At 51.3% G+C, this 14245-nt stretch overlaps 2 protein-coding genes across 5 annotated transcripts; both read left to right on the top strand.

Annotated features, from left to right (window-relative positions):
* Window positions 1-2123: 2123 nt before the first annotated feature.
* On the top strand, window positions 2124-4401 carry LOC132498524 (mitochondrial ribosome and complex I assembly factor AltMIEF1). The gene is made up of 2 exons (XM_060112283.1): window positions 2124-2281; window positions 4161-4401. Exon 2 carries the CDS (start codon window positions 4189-4191, stop codon window positions 4399-4401), a length of 213 nt encoding a protein of 70 aa, XP_059968266.1. The 5' UTR covers window positions 2124-2281; window positions 4161-4188.
* MIEF1 (mitochondrial elongation factor 1) lies at window positions 4220-13861 on the top strand. Of its 4 annotated transcripts, none has more exons than XM_060112281.1 (5): window positions 4220-4297; window positions 10269-10419; window positions 11330-11507; window positions 11705-11967; window positions 12486-13861. In XM_060112281.1, exons 2-5 carry the CDS (start codon window positions 10276-10278, stop codon window positions 13290-13292), a joined length of 1392 nt encoding a protein of 463 aa, XP_059968264.1. In that variant the 5' UTR covers window positions 4220-4297; window positions 10269-10275; the 3' UTR covers window positions 13293-13861. The 4 variants fall into 4 exon arrangements, with proteins under 4 accessions (XP_059968264.1, XP_059968263.1, XP_059968262.1 ...); XM_060112280.1 differs by lacking the exon at window positions 4220-4297 and adding an exon at window positions 4422-4503; XM_060112279.1 differs by lacking the exon at window positions 4220-4297 and adding an exon at window positions 4428-4517.
* Window positions 13862-14245: the final 384 nt, after the last annotated feature.

Raw genomic sequence — 14245 nt, 5'->3', positions numbered from 1 at the left:
CACTGCCACCCCCTGGTCTGAACCCCTGTCCTCTGTCCCCTGGGGCTTTGCAGCAGCCTCTTGACCAGTCTCCCTGCGTTAGCCCTTGCATCCTTCCGTTAGTCTCAAAGCCAGACTGATCCTGTGAAAAATGGAAGTCAGGGACCCTTTTCACAAAGATGGCGTCGAAAGTGAAGAAGGGGGCCCCTGCCCTCCCAAAGCTGAAGCCAAAGCGAAGACTTTGAAGGCCAAGAAGGCAGTGCTGAAATGAATCCACAGACACACACACAAAAGACACAGCGGTTCCAACGGCAGCCTAAATATCCTCGGACGTGAGCTCCCAGGAGAAACAAGCTTGACCACTACACCAACACCACATTCCCCAGACCACTGAGTCTGCCATGAAGAAGAGAGCAACACACTTGTGTTCACTGTGGAGGTCAAGGCCATCAACACATATCAGACAGGCTGGGAAGACACTTTTATGACATCACATGGCCAAGGCCAACACCCTGATGGGGTCTGATGGAAAGAAGAAGGCATATGTTCAACTGGCCCTGACTATGATGCTTTTGGGTGGTGCCAACAAAATTGGGATCATCTAAACTGCATCCAGCTGGCCAATTCTAAATATGAATTTTTTTACCATAAACAAACAAACAAATGGAAGTCAGGTCCCGTCACTCCTTTGCTCCAGACTCTCTGGTGGCTCCTGTCCCAGCAAGATTTCCCCTCCCCTGCCCCTGATAAGGACCCCCTGTCCTGTCTCTTCCCCGCACCCCGCCCCCCAGCCTTGGAATGGGCCAACACCTGCAATGCCCTTCCTGAAGGTCCTACTCAGGTCCCCTTATCAGACATGACTTCCAGCAACACTCCAAGTAAAAAAGCAACTCCTGGGTTTTCGGTGGCGCAGTGGTTGAGAGTCCGTCTGCCGATGCAGGGGCCACGGGTTCGTGCCCCAGTCTGGGAAGATCCCACATGCCGTGGAGCGGCTGGGCCCGTGAGTCATGGCTGCTGAGCCTGCGCATCCAGAGCCTGTGCTCCACAACGGGAGAGGTCACAGCAGTGAGAGGCCCGCGTACCAAGCAACTCCTTTCTCTCCATCCTCTCACCCAGTATTCCTCCTCCAGTCCTTATCTCCTCCTCTCATATCAGCCCCACTAGAAGATGAAGACTTGATTTCTCTGTTCCCTGCAATGCCTGTGGCAGTGCTTTGCACATTAGACACCCCAAAAAGGATCTGTGCAAGAATAAATGGATGGGTGGGCAACTGCTCTCTGTAAGTGCCCACCCCTTCCTGATAGATGCCTTTTAAATCCTCACAAAAGCTGAGAGGGGCTGAGGGGGTTAGGAAAGTTGTCAGAGGGCAGGCAGCTGTCCTTAAGTGGTGGAGCCGCATCTGGAGCCTCCTGGGCCTGATTCCAAAGCCTGCCTCTTCCCCTCTCCCTCTATGGATTCCATAATGACATGGCTCCTGCCCTCAAATCTGATGAGAGACAGAAACTAATGCAGAAATTAAAAAACAGTGCCTGGCAAATAACAGGTGCCAATAAACACGTTTCATTGTTGAAGGAGCGAAGCCCTAACGGTGGTGTGCAGACATTTCTGTGGGGCCCAAAGGAGACACCTAAGTGTGTTGGATGAGGGGAGAGGAAGGGGCTGTAAAAGACTTCTAGAGGGGGACATTTGAGGAGGACCTTGAAAGGTAGGTCCTTGCCAGAGGTGCGGGAACAGCACGGAGGGATGAAAAGAAAGCAATCTGAGAAAATGGAAGACCTTTAAAAGACACGATACGGAATACCCTTAGTGTTAAACCTCCCCCAGGCACACCCATGGCTCCAGCCCGAGATCAGCAGACAGTGCTACAGAGCTGGCAGCAGGTTGGGGGACTATGCCGCACAACGGCTGCTACCTGCCTAGCCCCTCTCTGCCCAACCCGGACCACCGCTCCTCGCCCCTCCGACTGGGCGGGGCCCGAATGGGTGGGCGGGGCCCGAATGGCCTCGGCCGGCCCGTTCTTAGGTGACGTCACGTATGGAGGCGGGACTCCGGCCTGTGGGGCGGAGCCGCGCAAGGGGAGTAGCCTGACGCGGCTCCTGGCCCCACCCCGAGAGAGGCATAGGCCTGGAAGACCGGAAGTCCTCCGGCCCCCGCCTGCCTCCAGGCTCCCTTCGGTCCCACTCCTCAGCTCCGTGCGCAAGGTCGTGTCCCGGAAGTGAAGGGGCCATGTTGGTGGGTGACCCCAGGAGAGATACCGGGCGAGAGGCGAATCCCGAGGAGTGGAAGCGCGCGCGGTCCGCAGGTGAGTGAGGGGTGGAGTGAGGGCCGGGGTCGGGGGCTCGCCACGCCTTCTCTCAGAGCCACTGTCTGGGCCCCCCCATCCGGCCCGGGCCCGGGCTACCGGCCTGGTCGTCCGGGGTCTCGCCCCAGCTCGCCCTGAGCTTTCCCCTGGAGGCCGCTCCGGGGCCCCGCCTCAGCCTCCGGAGCCCTCCCGGGGCCCCTGAGCCGGCCTGCCCCAGCCTCGGGGTCTCTCCACGCCGGTTCGGTGCGACGCCCCGCAGGGTCGGGAGAGAACCTGGGGACCTGCCGGGGCCCAGCGGTCCACTCGCCGATCGACCTTGTAGTAACAGCCCTCGCGTGACAGTCGCCTCCTACTTCATAAAGCACTTTTCTTGTTGATTTCTGGATTCATCTCTCCCACTCCGGGAGGCCCTTGGGGCCGAGGGGCGCTCTTCTACAGCTGAGGAAAAAGGCACGCGGACAGTGGCTTCCTCAAGCTCACGCAGCAAGTTATGAAAGCCGGAGGCTGATGGCTAGCCGACTTTGGGCCCAAAGTCCAGACCTTTTTACCAGTCAAATACCTCTTCCGCTCAGTCTAAGTTTTTTTATTTCATAAAGAGGGATGATGCTTTTTTCCACACAGGGACGTTGTGAGGGTTCCCTCTTTCGTTCAGCTTCTTTTTTGAGCCCTTGGTATGTGCTAGGCGCTGTGCTGGGAAAGTTTGTAAAGCACCTGGAAGTGCTGTACACACGGTAAGATCCCAGAAAATAGTAGTTCTCATTACACAGGCAGTCAGAGTTGGGGTCAGGAGTCCCTCCCCCCCTTTATAGCTGGGTGCCTGTGGGTAAGTTACTTCCCTCTGGGAGCGTCAGTTTCCTCCACTTAAAATGGGGATACTGACGACACTGGGATTGTTGATGGAATGAGAAGAGTTGTCACGTGGAATCCGCTTAGCCCATGCGTGCTACATAGTAAACACTCCATAAGCCTTCACGCTTCTCGTTATGAACCTTGACTACTTCATAAATTCCTCAGTTTAAATGTGTTAATGGATGACAAAGCACTTTACAGATGGTAACCCTCTGTGATCTGTAAGGCTTTATCGTTACGGAAGGAAGATGGTGACAGTTTATGTGTATCTAATTCTAATACTTACTGAGCACTTACAAACGAGGGTAGGTAGCATTAATAATATTGATACCTGTCCCTGATAGAATGCTTAGTATATGCCGAGTGCTATTCTAACCACGTTTACGTACATTAACTCATTTGATCCTCATACAAACCATATGGAAAATACAATTTTAATCCTCATTTTACAGATGAGGAACTAAGGTAAGCCCAGAGAGGTTAAGAAACTTGCCCAAGGTAATGAGCTCTTAAGCGGTGGTGCCAGGATTCAAGTATGACTGAGACCCCTCGTCTCCAACGACTCTAGACCACCCCTGTGGTGAACTTCAGTTACAGGTGCTTTACAAGTGATATCTCAGGCAAGTCTCAAAATAACCCCATGTGGTAAGTACTGTTAGCATATATAGTATTGATACATAGCAATATGTAAATGTAGATAGCATTGTCTGTATTTTAAAAGCCAGGAAGCTGATGCTCAGAGAGGTTATGTACTTTGTCCAAAGCTATATGGCAAATAAGTGGCAGAGCCAAGATTCAAGCACACACAGTCCAGCTTCCAAGCCCTGGCCTTTCAGCATAACCGGTAGTTTCCCACGAGCAGGAGTCCGTAGGCTGGGATAGAGTCCCAGCCCCGCCACTAAGTCATATTTGACCTTGGGGGGGCGGTCTCTAAGACCTAGATTAAGAACTACTGAATTAGATAGTCTCCACAGGCCCTTCCATCATTAATTCTGATTCTAGGCTTCTCTTTCTTCCCTTCTGCGTATAGCCTGACGCCCAGCCCCTGTCAGTCCCCCATGGCCCCATGGAGCCGAGAGGCGGTGCTGAGTCTCTACCGGGCTCTGCTGCGCCAAGGCCGAGAGCTTCGCTACACTGATCGAGACTTCTACCTTGCCTCCATCCGCCGTGAGTTCCGGAAAAATCAGAAGCTAGAGGATCCTGAGGCCCGGGAGAGGCAGCTGGAAAAGGGCCTGGTATTCCTCCACAGCAAACTGGGAGGGATTATTTAGGATCCTCTCCTTTCCCCTCCCATCCTAATTCCAAGGGAAAGAGGACAAAAGTGCCTTCCATAGACACGCCTGCCTCTCTCCCACCTCCACCTCACAGATGCGGTAAGAAGCCTCAGGTAGGTAGGCCCTTGTTCCTGTAGGTTTCATTTTTCTGTTGCAGGGGACAAGGAGAGGGAGAACCTTTCCTTTAGTGACCAGAGTCCTTTAGTCATAAATCAATGGAGGAAATACAAACATATTAACAGAAGTATGTTCCCTTGTTAAGGAAAAAAAGGCCCCGAGTTTCAGGCCCCACCAGGAGACCATTTTTTTTCATAAAACATTTTACATATGAAAATGCTAGAAAGACATTGGTTAAAACTATTAGAGCTCAGTTCCAGGCTGCCTCATTCTTTGGTAGATTCACTTCTATTGAGGGCAAGATCATGTTTCCCCAAACATAACTAGACTCTGTTGCAACAGTCTCTAAGGCAAGCACAGTGTACAGACCTCAGAGGACGGTGCCTTCCTGACACTGCTACTAACAACTGTGGGACTTAGGGTAAATCACTAAATCTGTCTAGGCCTCCATTCCCTCATTTGTGAAATAACAGTCCCTACCTCTTCAGCTTATTGCAAGAATTAAATGAGACAACTCGGGAATTCCCAGGCGGTCCAGTGGTTAGGACTCTGCGTTTTCACTGCTGAGGGCCCACGTTCAATCCCTCGTCCGGGTACTAAGATCCTGAGGGCCGCACGGCGCAGCCAAAAAAAAGATAATGCACACAAAGTACCTGGAATGGTTCTTGGCCAGTGGTATGTTAGTTCTATTTACTTCCCATGCCAGTGTGATAGTCCCACTGTAACCAAATGATTGTATTTAATTCAGCAACTTCCCAGAGGGCCTTCTCTGGCCCTGGCATTCTGGTAGGCTCTGAGGTAGAGATGAATGATGTGGCCCATCAAGGGATGGGTCTCATGTGGAGATCGACGGGAGGTAATTCCAGGGTGAACAGCTCTGTACTAGAGGTCGGGTAAAGAGCTTGGAGACAGGGATGATGCCAAAACTGTGCCTTGGGGGTGGGGGGGGCGGTGGAGGAACCACAGGTGGCTATAGAAAAGAGGACATTTGAGGTCTGCCCCAAGTGAGAAATAGAAGCTTGCCGGGCAGACGGGCAATAAGCAAGTGTGGAGGTGAAAACACAGACTACCATATTTTATAGTCTGGAAACCCGAGTCCAGAGTGGCTCGAATGGTGCACCTGTAAGGCAGGTGACCAGAGTTGAGGCTGGACCAGGTCTGGAAAGACATCGAATCCCCTGTTGAGGAGGTCGTGATATCTGACAGAGGGGGACCATCAGAGCTTTGTCAGCAGGGGAATGGCGTGGATGAGGGATCGTGGCAGTGGCAGCATGGAGAATACATTGGTAGGGGATACCAGAGTCTGTGGCTCCGACCAGGTGAGCTGGAGGGACGGTGGCAGTCGGGTGGCCCGTGAGCACACTGTGTGTAGCAGTGGACTTCACCAGGCGGACGCTGGCTGCAGCAGGAGGGGAGAGGAGCGAGCGATGACCGTGAGGTGTGAGGCATGCCAGCTGTGTGGGCAGCGCTGTCGTTAACGGAGGGAAAGAAGGAGGAGGAGCCTGACATAATAGCTTTGGGTCCTCCTCGGCCACTCAGGTTGATGGGCAGACTGGCTTTGGGGAGTAGAGGGCCAGGTGAGAGATGATGCCCACAAGGGCTTGCCTGCCCAGGGAGAGTGGAAGTGAACACTGAAGGCTTTGTGTTCCTAGTCTCTTGACTGAGTTGGGTTACAGGTGCCGCTACCACCTCCTCACTGCCCGCCCCCCCCCCCCCCGCCCAGAAAAAAAAAAGCCATAGAATCAGTAGCTCATTCATGCAACAGATACTTGCTACGTGTCAAATACTGCTGGCCCTGAGGACACAGCAGGGAATGAGCCAAAATGCCCCCGGGAAACGTATGGCCGAGTCCGAGTGGTTAGTGGAGAGGAGACGTGTACGAGGAGGGGCTGCAGGCTACTTGGACCCCTGTAAGCTACTCCCCAGCTCCGTGAGCTCCAGGTTCAACTCTTGGCTGCACAACTTTCTGACATGGTGACCTTGGGCCATTACTTTACCTCTGCCTCAGTTTCTTCATCTGTGAGTTGGAGATAACTATGTGACTATTCTCATGGGATTGTTGCGAGGATCAAGGGAACTAATAGGTGTAAAATGCCCAGCACGTGGTACACGCTCAGTATATGTTAGCTCTTCTCAAGTGTACTCAAGCCAGATGTTTAAGTCATATGCCCTTTTCAAGGAGAATAAGTTGGAATTTTCACAGTTCTGTGCTGTCATCCTAGGAAGATACAGGGCCTCCATTACTCATCATTCCCACTGTAATGGGGTGATGACTATTTCTATTCCCATTTTTGTATCTAAGGAGACGGGTTAAACAACTTGTCTGAAATGTTCCTAGAGTTCACATTCCCCATCCTCAGCCCTGCCCACCAGGTCAGTGTTCCGCCTCCTCTTTTTTTTTTTTTCCAATATTTTAACTGTTTGTAAGTGTACAGTTCAGTGGTGTTAAGAATATTCATATTGTAGGGACTTCCCTGGTGGTGCAGTGGCTAAGAATCCGCCTGCCAGTGCAGGGAACACGGGTTCGAGCCCTGGTCCGGGAAGATCCCACATGCCGCGGAACAACTAAGCCCGTGCTCCACAACTACTGAGCCTGTGCTCTAGAGCCCACGAGCCACAACTGTTGAGACCACGTGCCACAACTACCGAAGCTTACGCGCCTAGAGCCCGTGTTCCGCAACAAGAGAAGCCACGGCAGTGAGAAAGAAGCCTGCGCACCGCAAAAAAGAGTAACCCCCGCTCGCCACAACTAGAGAAAGCTCACGTGCAGCAACGAAGACCCAACGCAGCCAAAAATAAACAAATTAAAAACAAACAAAAAAAGAATATTCATATTGTTGCACAAGAGATCTCCAGAACTTTTTTGTCTTGTAAAACTGGAACTAAACGCATTAAACAACAGGGCTCCTCCAGGCCCCTCTCCTTGCCAGGCAGCGCTCCCACCTCCCGCAGGCTCCCAGGTAGTGCAGCAGAGCCTGAGTGGAGGGTAGACTGTGGTTAAGTAGTTTCAACTGGAACAGATTGAGCTCAGTTTTAGAATAGAAACTTTGATCTCCCTGTGGGAGCTGTGGATGTTCTTTCCTCTTCCAGGTCACCAGGTCTTTGACATCACCTGGTCCTTGGATGGGGCGGGAGTGTATTGCACTAGAGTAGAAAAGCCTTTTCCAAATCCTGCTCAACTTCATAGTTTTGGTCTCAAGCCCAGGATAGCATCAGCTTGGGTTTCATAGGCCATTCCTGGCTCAGTCTCAGAAGGTAAAATGTAACTCACAGGACAGTCTGGATTGCTGACTGCCTTCTGGAAGTTGACCTTTTGTCCTGTGGATGGAGATCTTAAAAGACTTAATGATGGCCCACATTTGTAGAGTCCTTTTACGGTGTATAAAGTATTCACATATGGTATTTTAGTAGATATGTTTTCCTCACTACAACCCTATGATTTAGGCCATGCAGGCATCATTATCCCCATTACATAGCTGAGGGGTTAAGTAACTCATTTGAGGTCACCCAGCTAATTATTCAGGGCTCAAAGGCAAGTACTCAATCTCAAGATTTCCGACTTTAAAACCCAGGCTCCTCTATTATGCCACCTCAGTGCCTTGTTCTCACCAGTCATCAGAGGGGCAGAGGGGCCAAGGAGCCAGAGAGGCTCCTTCTGGCTTCTGCGTAGAGAGAGAATGTGCCCCTTCTTGCTCTGCTGTGTCACATGCAAGGATCATTTAGAGCAGTGGTCCCCAACCTTTTTGGCACCAGGGACCGGTTTCGTGGAAGACAATTTTTCCCCGGGCCCGGGCCGGGGGGATGATGGCTCAGGCGGTGATGGGAGCGATGGGGAGCGGCAGATGAAGCTTTCCTCGTTCGCCCACAACCCACCTCCTGCTGTGTGGCCTGGTCCTCACAGGCTGTGGACCACTATGGGCCCGGGGGTTGGGGACCCCTGATTTAGAGGGTGGTCCTCCCTATTGTAAATACATCTCTAAAGGTTCTTTTGTTTTAAAAGGCAATAGAACAGTGGTCATGGTTTTGTATCGGGAACTGTGTAATGATCAGCTTTGTCCTGATTGGGTTACTCTGCCTCAGATGAGTTTATGTCCCATCTCTGTCTCAGTGGCCACTGGAGGGAGGATGACTAGAGTTCTGGCCTGACCCCACCTGTAAATAAAGAGTTTAACTCTTCTCCTCAGCCTTGTTTGCTCTGTGCATTTGAAGTGGGCGTATATTTCATTTGGCCAAGCAGTCTCTCATTATGTCCCTAAACCTGAAGCTCCTATCGACGGTAAAAGGTGGAGAAAAGAAAAGTGCCATGGTTGTGAACTCTAGTTAGGGAAAAAAATAATTCTGGGATTGACAGCGACTCTTAGTTCACTCAATTGCTGGAATAAGTAGAGGCAGAAATATTTCTCTCTGGTTGACAGGGGAGGCTAGGGGCATGACATGCAACACTAGCAATACCCAGTTGTAAGGGTATTAGAAAGAATGTTACTTCACACTGGAAGATGCAGTGATCTTGTTCCTCTTTCTCCTCCCGTTCTAGGTATATTGGTGAATGGTAAACAACTGTTTTTCCCTACATAGTTCCTGGCGTACAGGACACGGGAGGTAGGAGGGGTAGCAGTGTTAAAAGCAGTGCTCAGATTTGAGCCACTTTGCCATCCTTTATCTGGGTCAGGCCCAGGGTTCTAACTCCATGGGAAATGGGCTTACTGGGAGACCAGGGGACCTTCAGTCAGGACGGCCCCATCGTTGCCAGGGAGCAAAGGCGTGCTCGCCCCGCTCCAGCACTGTACGGAGGCCAGCCTCTTCTGCCTCGTGCCCGTGAGCTCCGCTTAGGCGACCACATTTTTAGTTCATTTTCCAAGCACACTTGAGCAGGTGGATATTGTTTTCCAGTTAACAGCTGAGTCTGCAGTGACCGTTTTGTTTATTCCCAGTCTCTGTCACAGTGCCAGGCTCACCTGAGCTTCTTGTGGTGCCCCGGCACACTTTCCCCAAGAAACAAAGCATTTGTCAAGTGGGACTGTCCACAGAGAGTTCTTTTCTTCTTTGCATCTTTCTCACATATGGACTTGTAGTTTTGTCTCTGTGCGCCAGGGTATTTAGTCCGTGGTGTTGTTGTTATTATTTTTCACAGAAAATACGTAGAATAGGAACAGTTTGACTTGGGTAAGGGGAAACAAGATACAGTAGAAAAACTGTCATGCTAGGAGTTGAGAGGCGGCCTGAGTTTTGCATATGGCTTTGTCATTCCTTTTCTCTGGGACCTCTGGCAAGTCACCTCCCTATATGTGAAGTGATGTGATGGGATTAGATGGGTCTCTAATTAATTTACACCTTCTCAGATCTAACCTTCCATAAGCAGTGGTCAGAGGATCAAAATATGATCTGCATTGTAATGTTGGGAAGGGGTCCGGAGGGTTGTATTGCGTGGGGGCGGGGTACTTCACTCTCACAGGAGAAAGGGTTGAAGGTGAGCTTATTATCACTCTTTGTAATCTCAATAGATTGGTGGGGAGGTTTTCCCGTGACTAGCATGATCATTTCCTCCGCCTTGCATCCAGACACATCGAGGGACACGATACCTCCCTCCTGACCCTAGAACATGGAGTGCTAGAGGCAGGAGGATTTGGGTTCCTGGAACTCACAGAGTACCCTGAAATTGTTGGGGACTGGCCTGATGGGGGAGGGAGGAGGAGGGCTGGTTCTCAAGGTCCCAGGTGGTGATGGCTGTGTTCTGCCTTCATCCTCAGGTGAGCAATGGCAGGCGCTGGTGAGCGCAAAAGCAAGAAGGATGATAATGGCATCGGGACGGCCATTGACTTTGTGCTCTCCAATGCCCGGCTGGTGCTCGGGGTGGGTGGGGCAGCCATGCTGGGCATTGCTACACTGGCGGTTAAGCGGGTAAGTACGCTCAGCCAGGGGTTGGAGAGGTGGTGAGGCTGCCGAGTGGAGCTGACTTAGAATAAGACTTTGATACTGCTAATGGAAATGTAACTTGGTAATTTGGCATTATTAAACAAGATCTTAAGAGGATTCAGTAAATCTACTTCTAGGACTCTGCCCTAAAGAAACTGTTGGAGATACAAATAAAAAGGTTATCCCAGCGAGTGAAAAATTGCAAATAATCAAAATATCCTTCCTTGACTACCTTATTTAAAATAGCAGGACTCCCACCACACATTTTTCCTATTTCTCCTTCCTTCTTTACTTTTCTTAACACCTATATCTGCATGGTTTAGCTTGTTGATTTTGTATTGCCTGTGTCCCTCTGCTAAACTGCCAACTCCACGAGGGCAGGGATTGGGTCTCTGGGTTACTGCTTTATTCTGTGCACCTAGAACAACTCCTGGCACAGAGTAGCCATTCAGTGATGTATTTGTTAATTGGAACAGTGTTCAACATTACAGTACATTCATAAAGTACAGTGTTGTATAGTTAGAAATTGTACCATAATGTTCAACACTGATTCATTTTTAGTGATATGGGGGAGTGATAAAAATGATACGTAAAAAAAAATCAGTTTTCAGAAGTATATATAGAGGAGGATCCTAATTACACAAATATATATTTTCAGAAAGAAATATACCAAAATATTAACCGTTATCTCTGGGTTATGACATTATGGATAAATCTGTTTCTTATTTATATCATTTAGTATTTCCTGAGATTTTCTGTGCGGAGCAAAGTATTCCATAATCTAGAATAAAACAAAGTTATTGAAAAATAGTAGCTGAACTCATTAAGGCAAAGCTGCTGGGAAGGAGGGAAACAGGAAAGAAGGTCATGTGCTGGGTCCTCTCTGCTGTTTCAGATGTACGATAGGGCAATCAGTGCCCCTACCAGCCCCACCCGCCTGAGCCATTCAGGGAAAAGGAGCTGGGAAGAACCAAACTGGATGGGCTCCCCCCGATTGCTCAACAAGGACATGAAGACAGGCCTGAGCAGGTCCCTACAGGCCCTTCCCACAGGCTCCTCGGCCTTTGACACAGGTGAGGAAGGCTGATACCCCTTCTGGGACTGACCTCGGGGCTCAATGCTACTCATGCATTCAACACATTGCTCAGGGACATGCGTGCCAGGCACCATGCTAGCCTTTTGTGCCAAGCCCGTCTCCTTTGGGGCTGAGGCAGCCATGGATGAGCAAGCACGGGAAGAGCTCACGTGCCTCTCTCTCTTGCCTTGGCAGATACATTCTGCCTGCCCCGGCCCAAGCCATTGGCCAGGAAGGGCCAGGTAGACTTGAAGAAGTCACGACTCCGCATGTCCCTGCAGGAGAAACTTCTTACTTACTACCGGAACCGGGCGGCCATCCCTGCTGGCGAGCAGGCTCGGGCCAAGCAAGCTGCCGTGGACATATGTGCCGAGCTCCGGAGCTTCCTGCGGGCCAAGTTGCCTGACATGCCACTTCGGGACATGTACCTGAGTGGCAGCCTCTATGATGACCTGCAGGTAAGCAGGGGGTTCTTACGAAGGGCAGGGTTGTACTGACCAGGATGCTTCTCAGTAGGGCTGTTAGTACAGGAGATCAGTCTCCCAGGCTCGCCAGAAAGGTTAGTCCTACTGCGTCTGAATTCCACATACTGTGGTAGCATTTGGAGATCCCTGCCTTTAACGTTTTTTAGTCATACTCACAACTTCTAGGAAGCTGTCAGAGGCCTCCTCCTCCTTCCTAGGGATATTCTTGTCCCTATCTTCCCTTTCTGGCTTTCCTTCAGGCCGTCAAGCCCTGGGGGATGTCATGTGTACTTCTGTGTCCAGAGGCAGCGTGGTGTGTGGAATGAGCACGGGCGCCAGTGTCCGACAGACCTGGGTTGAAATCCACACTCTGAATTGATATGGTCACGTGGAAGAATTCTTAGTTTCCCTTTTTGTTGGGGGGGATATAAGATGGTGGGACCTGTGTGTGGGGAAACTTGGCTCTTGAGCAGATTAAATCCCTCAAAACCTTTTTAATTCTTCTCCACCAGGTCGTGACAGCCGACCACATCCAACTCATCGTGCCCCTCGTGCTGGAGCAGAACCTGTGGTCGTGTATCCCCGGAGAGGACACCATCATGAACGTCCCCGGCTTCTTCCTGGTTCGCCGGGAGAACCCAGAGTACTTTCCTCGTGGTAGCAGTTACTGGGACCGCTGTGTAGTAGGGGGCTACCTCTCTCCAAAGACAGTGGCAGACACGTTCGAAAAGGTAGTGGCTGGCTCCATCAACTGGCCGGCCATCGGGTCCCTCTTGGACTATGTGATTCGGCCGGCCCCACCCCCAGAGGCTCTGACTCTGGAAGTGCAGTATGAGCGCGACAGGCATCTCATCATTGACTTCCTGCCATCAGTGACCCTTGGTGACACTGTCTTGGTGGCCAAACCACACCGGCTAGCCCAGTATGACAACCTGTGGCGGCTGAGCCTGCGTCCTGCCGAGACGGCGCGCTTGCGGGCTCTGGACCAGGCCGACTCGGGCTGCCGCTCTCTGTGCCTCAAGATCCTCAAGGCCGTGTGCAAGTCCACTCCGGCCCTGGGTCACCTCACTGCCAGCCAGCTCACCAACGTCATCCTCCACGTGGCCCAGGAGGAGGCTGACTGGTCTCCAGATGTACTGGCTGACCGATTCCTGCAGGCCTTGAGGGGACTCATCAGCTACTTAGAGGCCGGAGTTCTGCCCAGTGCCCTAAACCCCAAGGTGAACTTATTTGCAGAGCTCACCCCTGAGGAAATAGACGAATTGGGATACACTCTCTATTGCTCACTGTCTGAGCCGGAGGTGCTGCTGCAGACGTAGGGCAGGTGAAGGCAGGTGTCGAGTGGTCGGGCCCTGGATTCTCTGTTAGAAACACTTGGTTCCATAGTTGATGCTTCACAGGGTCCCTGGGTGCCTCCCATCTTTGCTGGTCATCGCCCTGGGCACTTCATGCTGATTAGAAAGGTATCGCTCTCTCCTCTTTTCTCACCAACCATTTCTGTTTTTGTTACCAAGCACTGTGCTCTCTACTCTTCCCCTCCCCCTTGCTCCAGGCTAGTTTTTCTTTGAATGAATTGAGAAGGTGGAGCACTGGCCTGAGCTGTGGAGACCACTTGGTGTTTTGCATTTCGGCACAGGTCTGCTGTGTATGCCCTGCCCCCTGCCCCTTTTCAGTGTCTTCTCTTTTTCCACCTGTTCACACCTGTTTTGCTTTTTTTTCTGGAGCACATCTGCCTAATCAAGATGCTGCCTTGTAGTTGACTGTCACTGAAGTTATGATTGCATGTTTCAAACTGAACTCTGCAGAGAGCGCCCAGACAGTATTTAGGGTTTCTAGGGGTAAAGCTGGTGGAAAAGCTGGCCTTTGACCCAGGTTCCTGGAAAAGAAACCCATCCCCCCCCCCACCTCTTGACCAACTCATATCCGTAAGTGCTAAGAAGGTCTCTCATGGGAGCACTGTTGTTGCCGCACACGGGAGTGAGGGCTCAAGATAAACTGGATGCATAGTTATTCGCAGACTGTTTCTTAGTGGCCATCAGTGAGAGTGTAGAGTGGGGGAACCTGGAGGGGGTGGAGAGGGTCTGCGTGCCTGATGTCTGTGCCTCATCTGTGGCTGCTCCAGCCCAGCACCACCGCGTGCAGGAGTCAGACAAAGACCGGGAGGGAAGGGGCTGTTGTTTGCCCCCTTCCCCACCTTCTTGCCAATTAGGACAAGGCCTTCAAGGACACCGTCTTAGTGCTAGAGGTTCAGCTAGACAGGCGGCTGAATGTC

This window comes from Mesoplodon densirostris, chromosome 11 (assembly GCF_025265405.1).
Source record: "Mesoplodon densirostris isolate mMesDen1 chromosome 11, mMesDen1 primary haplotype, whole genome shotgun sequence".
Classification (NCBI taxonomy): Eukaryota; Metazoa; Chordata; class Mammalia; order Artiodactyla; family Ziphiidae; genus Mesoplodon; species Mesoplodon densirostris.
Note: the sequence above shows the minus strand (reverse complement) of the source record. Positions and strands in the feature narration are given on the sequence as shown.

Coding starts and splice junctions, on each gene's coding strand:
- MIEF1 (XM_060112281.1), top strand. CDS start 10,276: ATGGCAGGCGCTGGTGAGCGCAAAAGCAAGAAGGATGATAATGGCATC. Junction 11,508..11,704: donor CTCCTCGGCCTTTGACACAG/GTGAGGAAGGCT, acceptor TTGCCTTGGCAG/ATACATTCTGCCTGCCCCGG. Junction 11,968..12,485: donor GCCTCTATGATGACCTGCAG/GTAAGCAGGGGG, acceptor CTTCTCCACCAG/GTCGTGACAGCCGACCACAT.
- LOC132498524 (XM_060112283.1), top strand. CDS start 4,189: ATGGCCCCATGGAGCCGAGAGGCGGTGCTGAGTCTCTACCGGGCTCTG.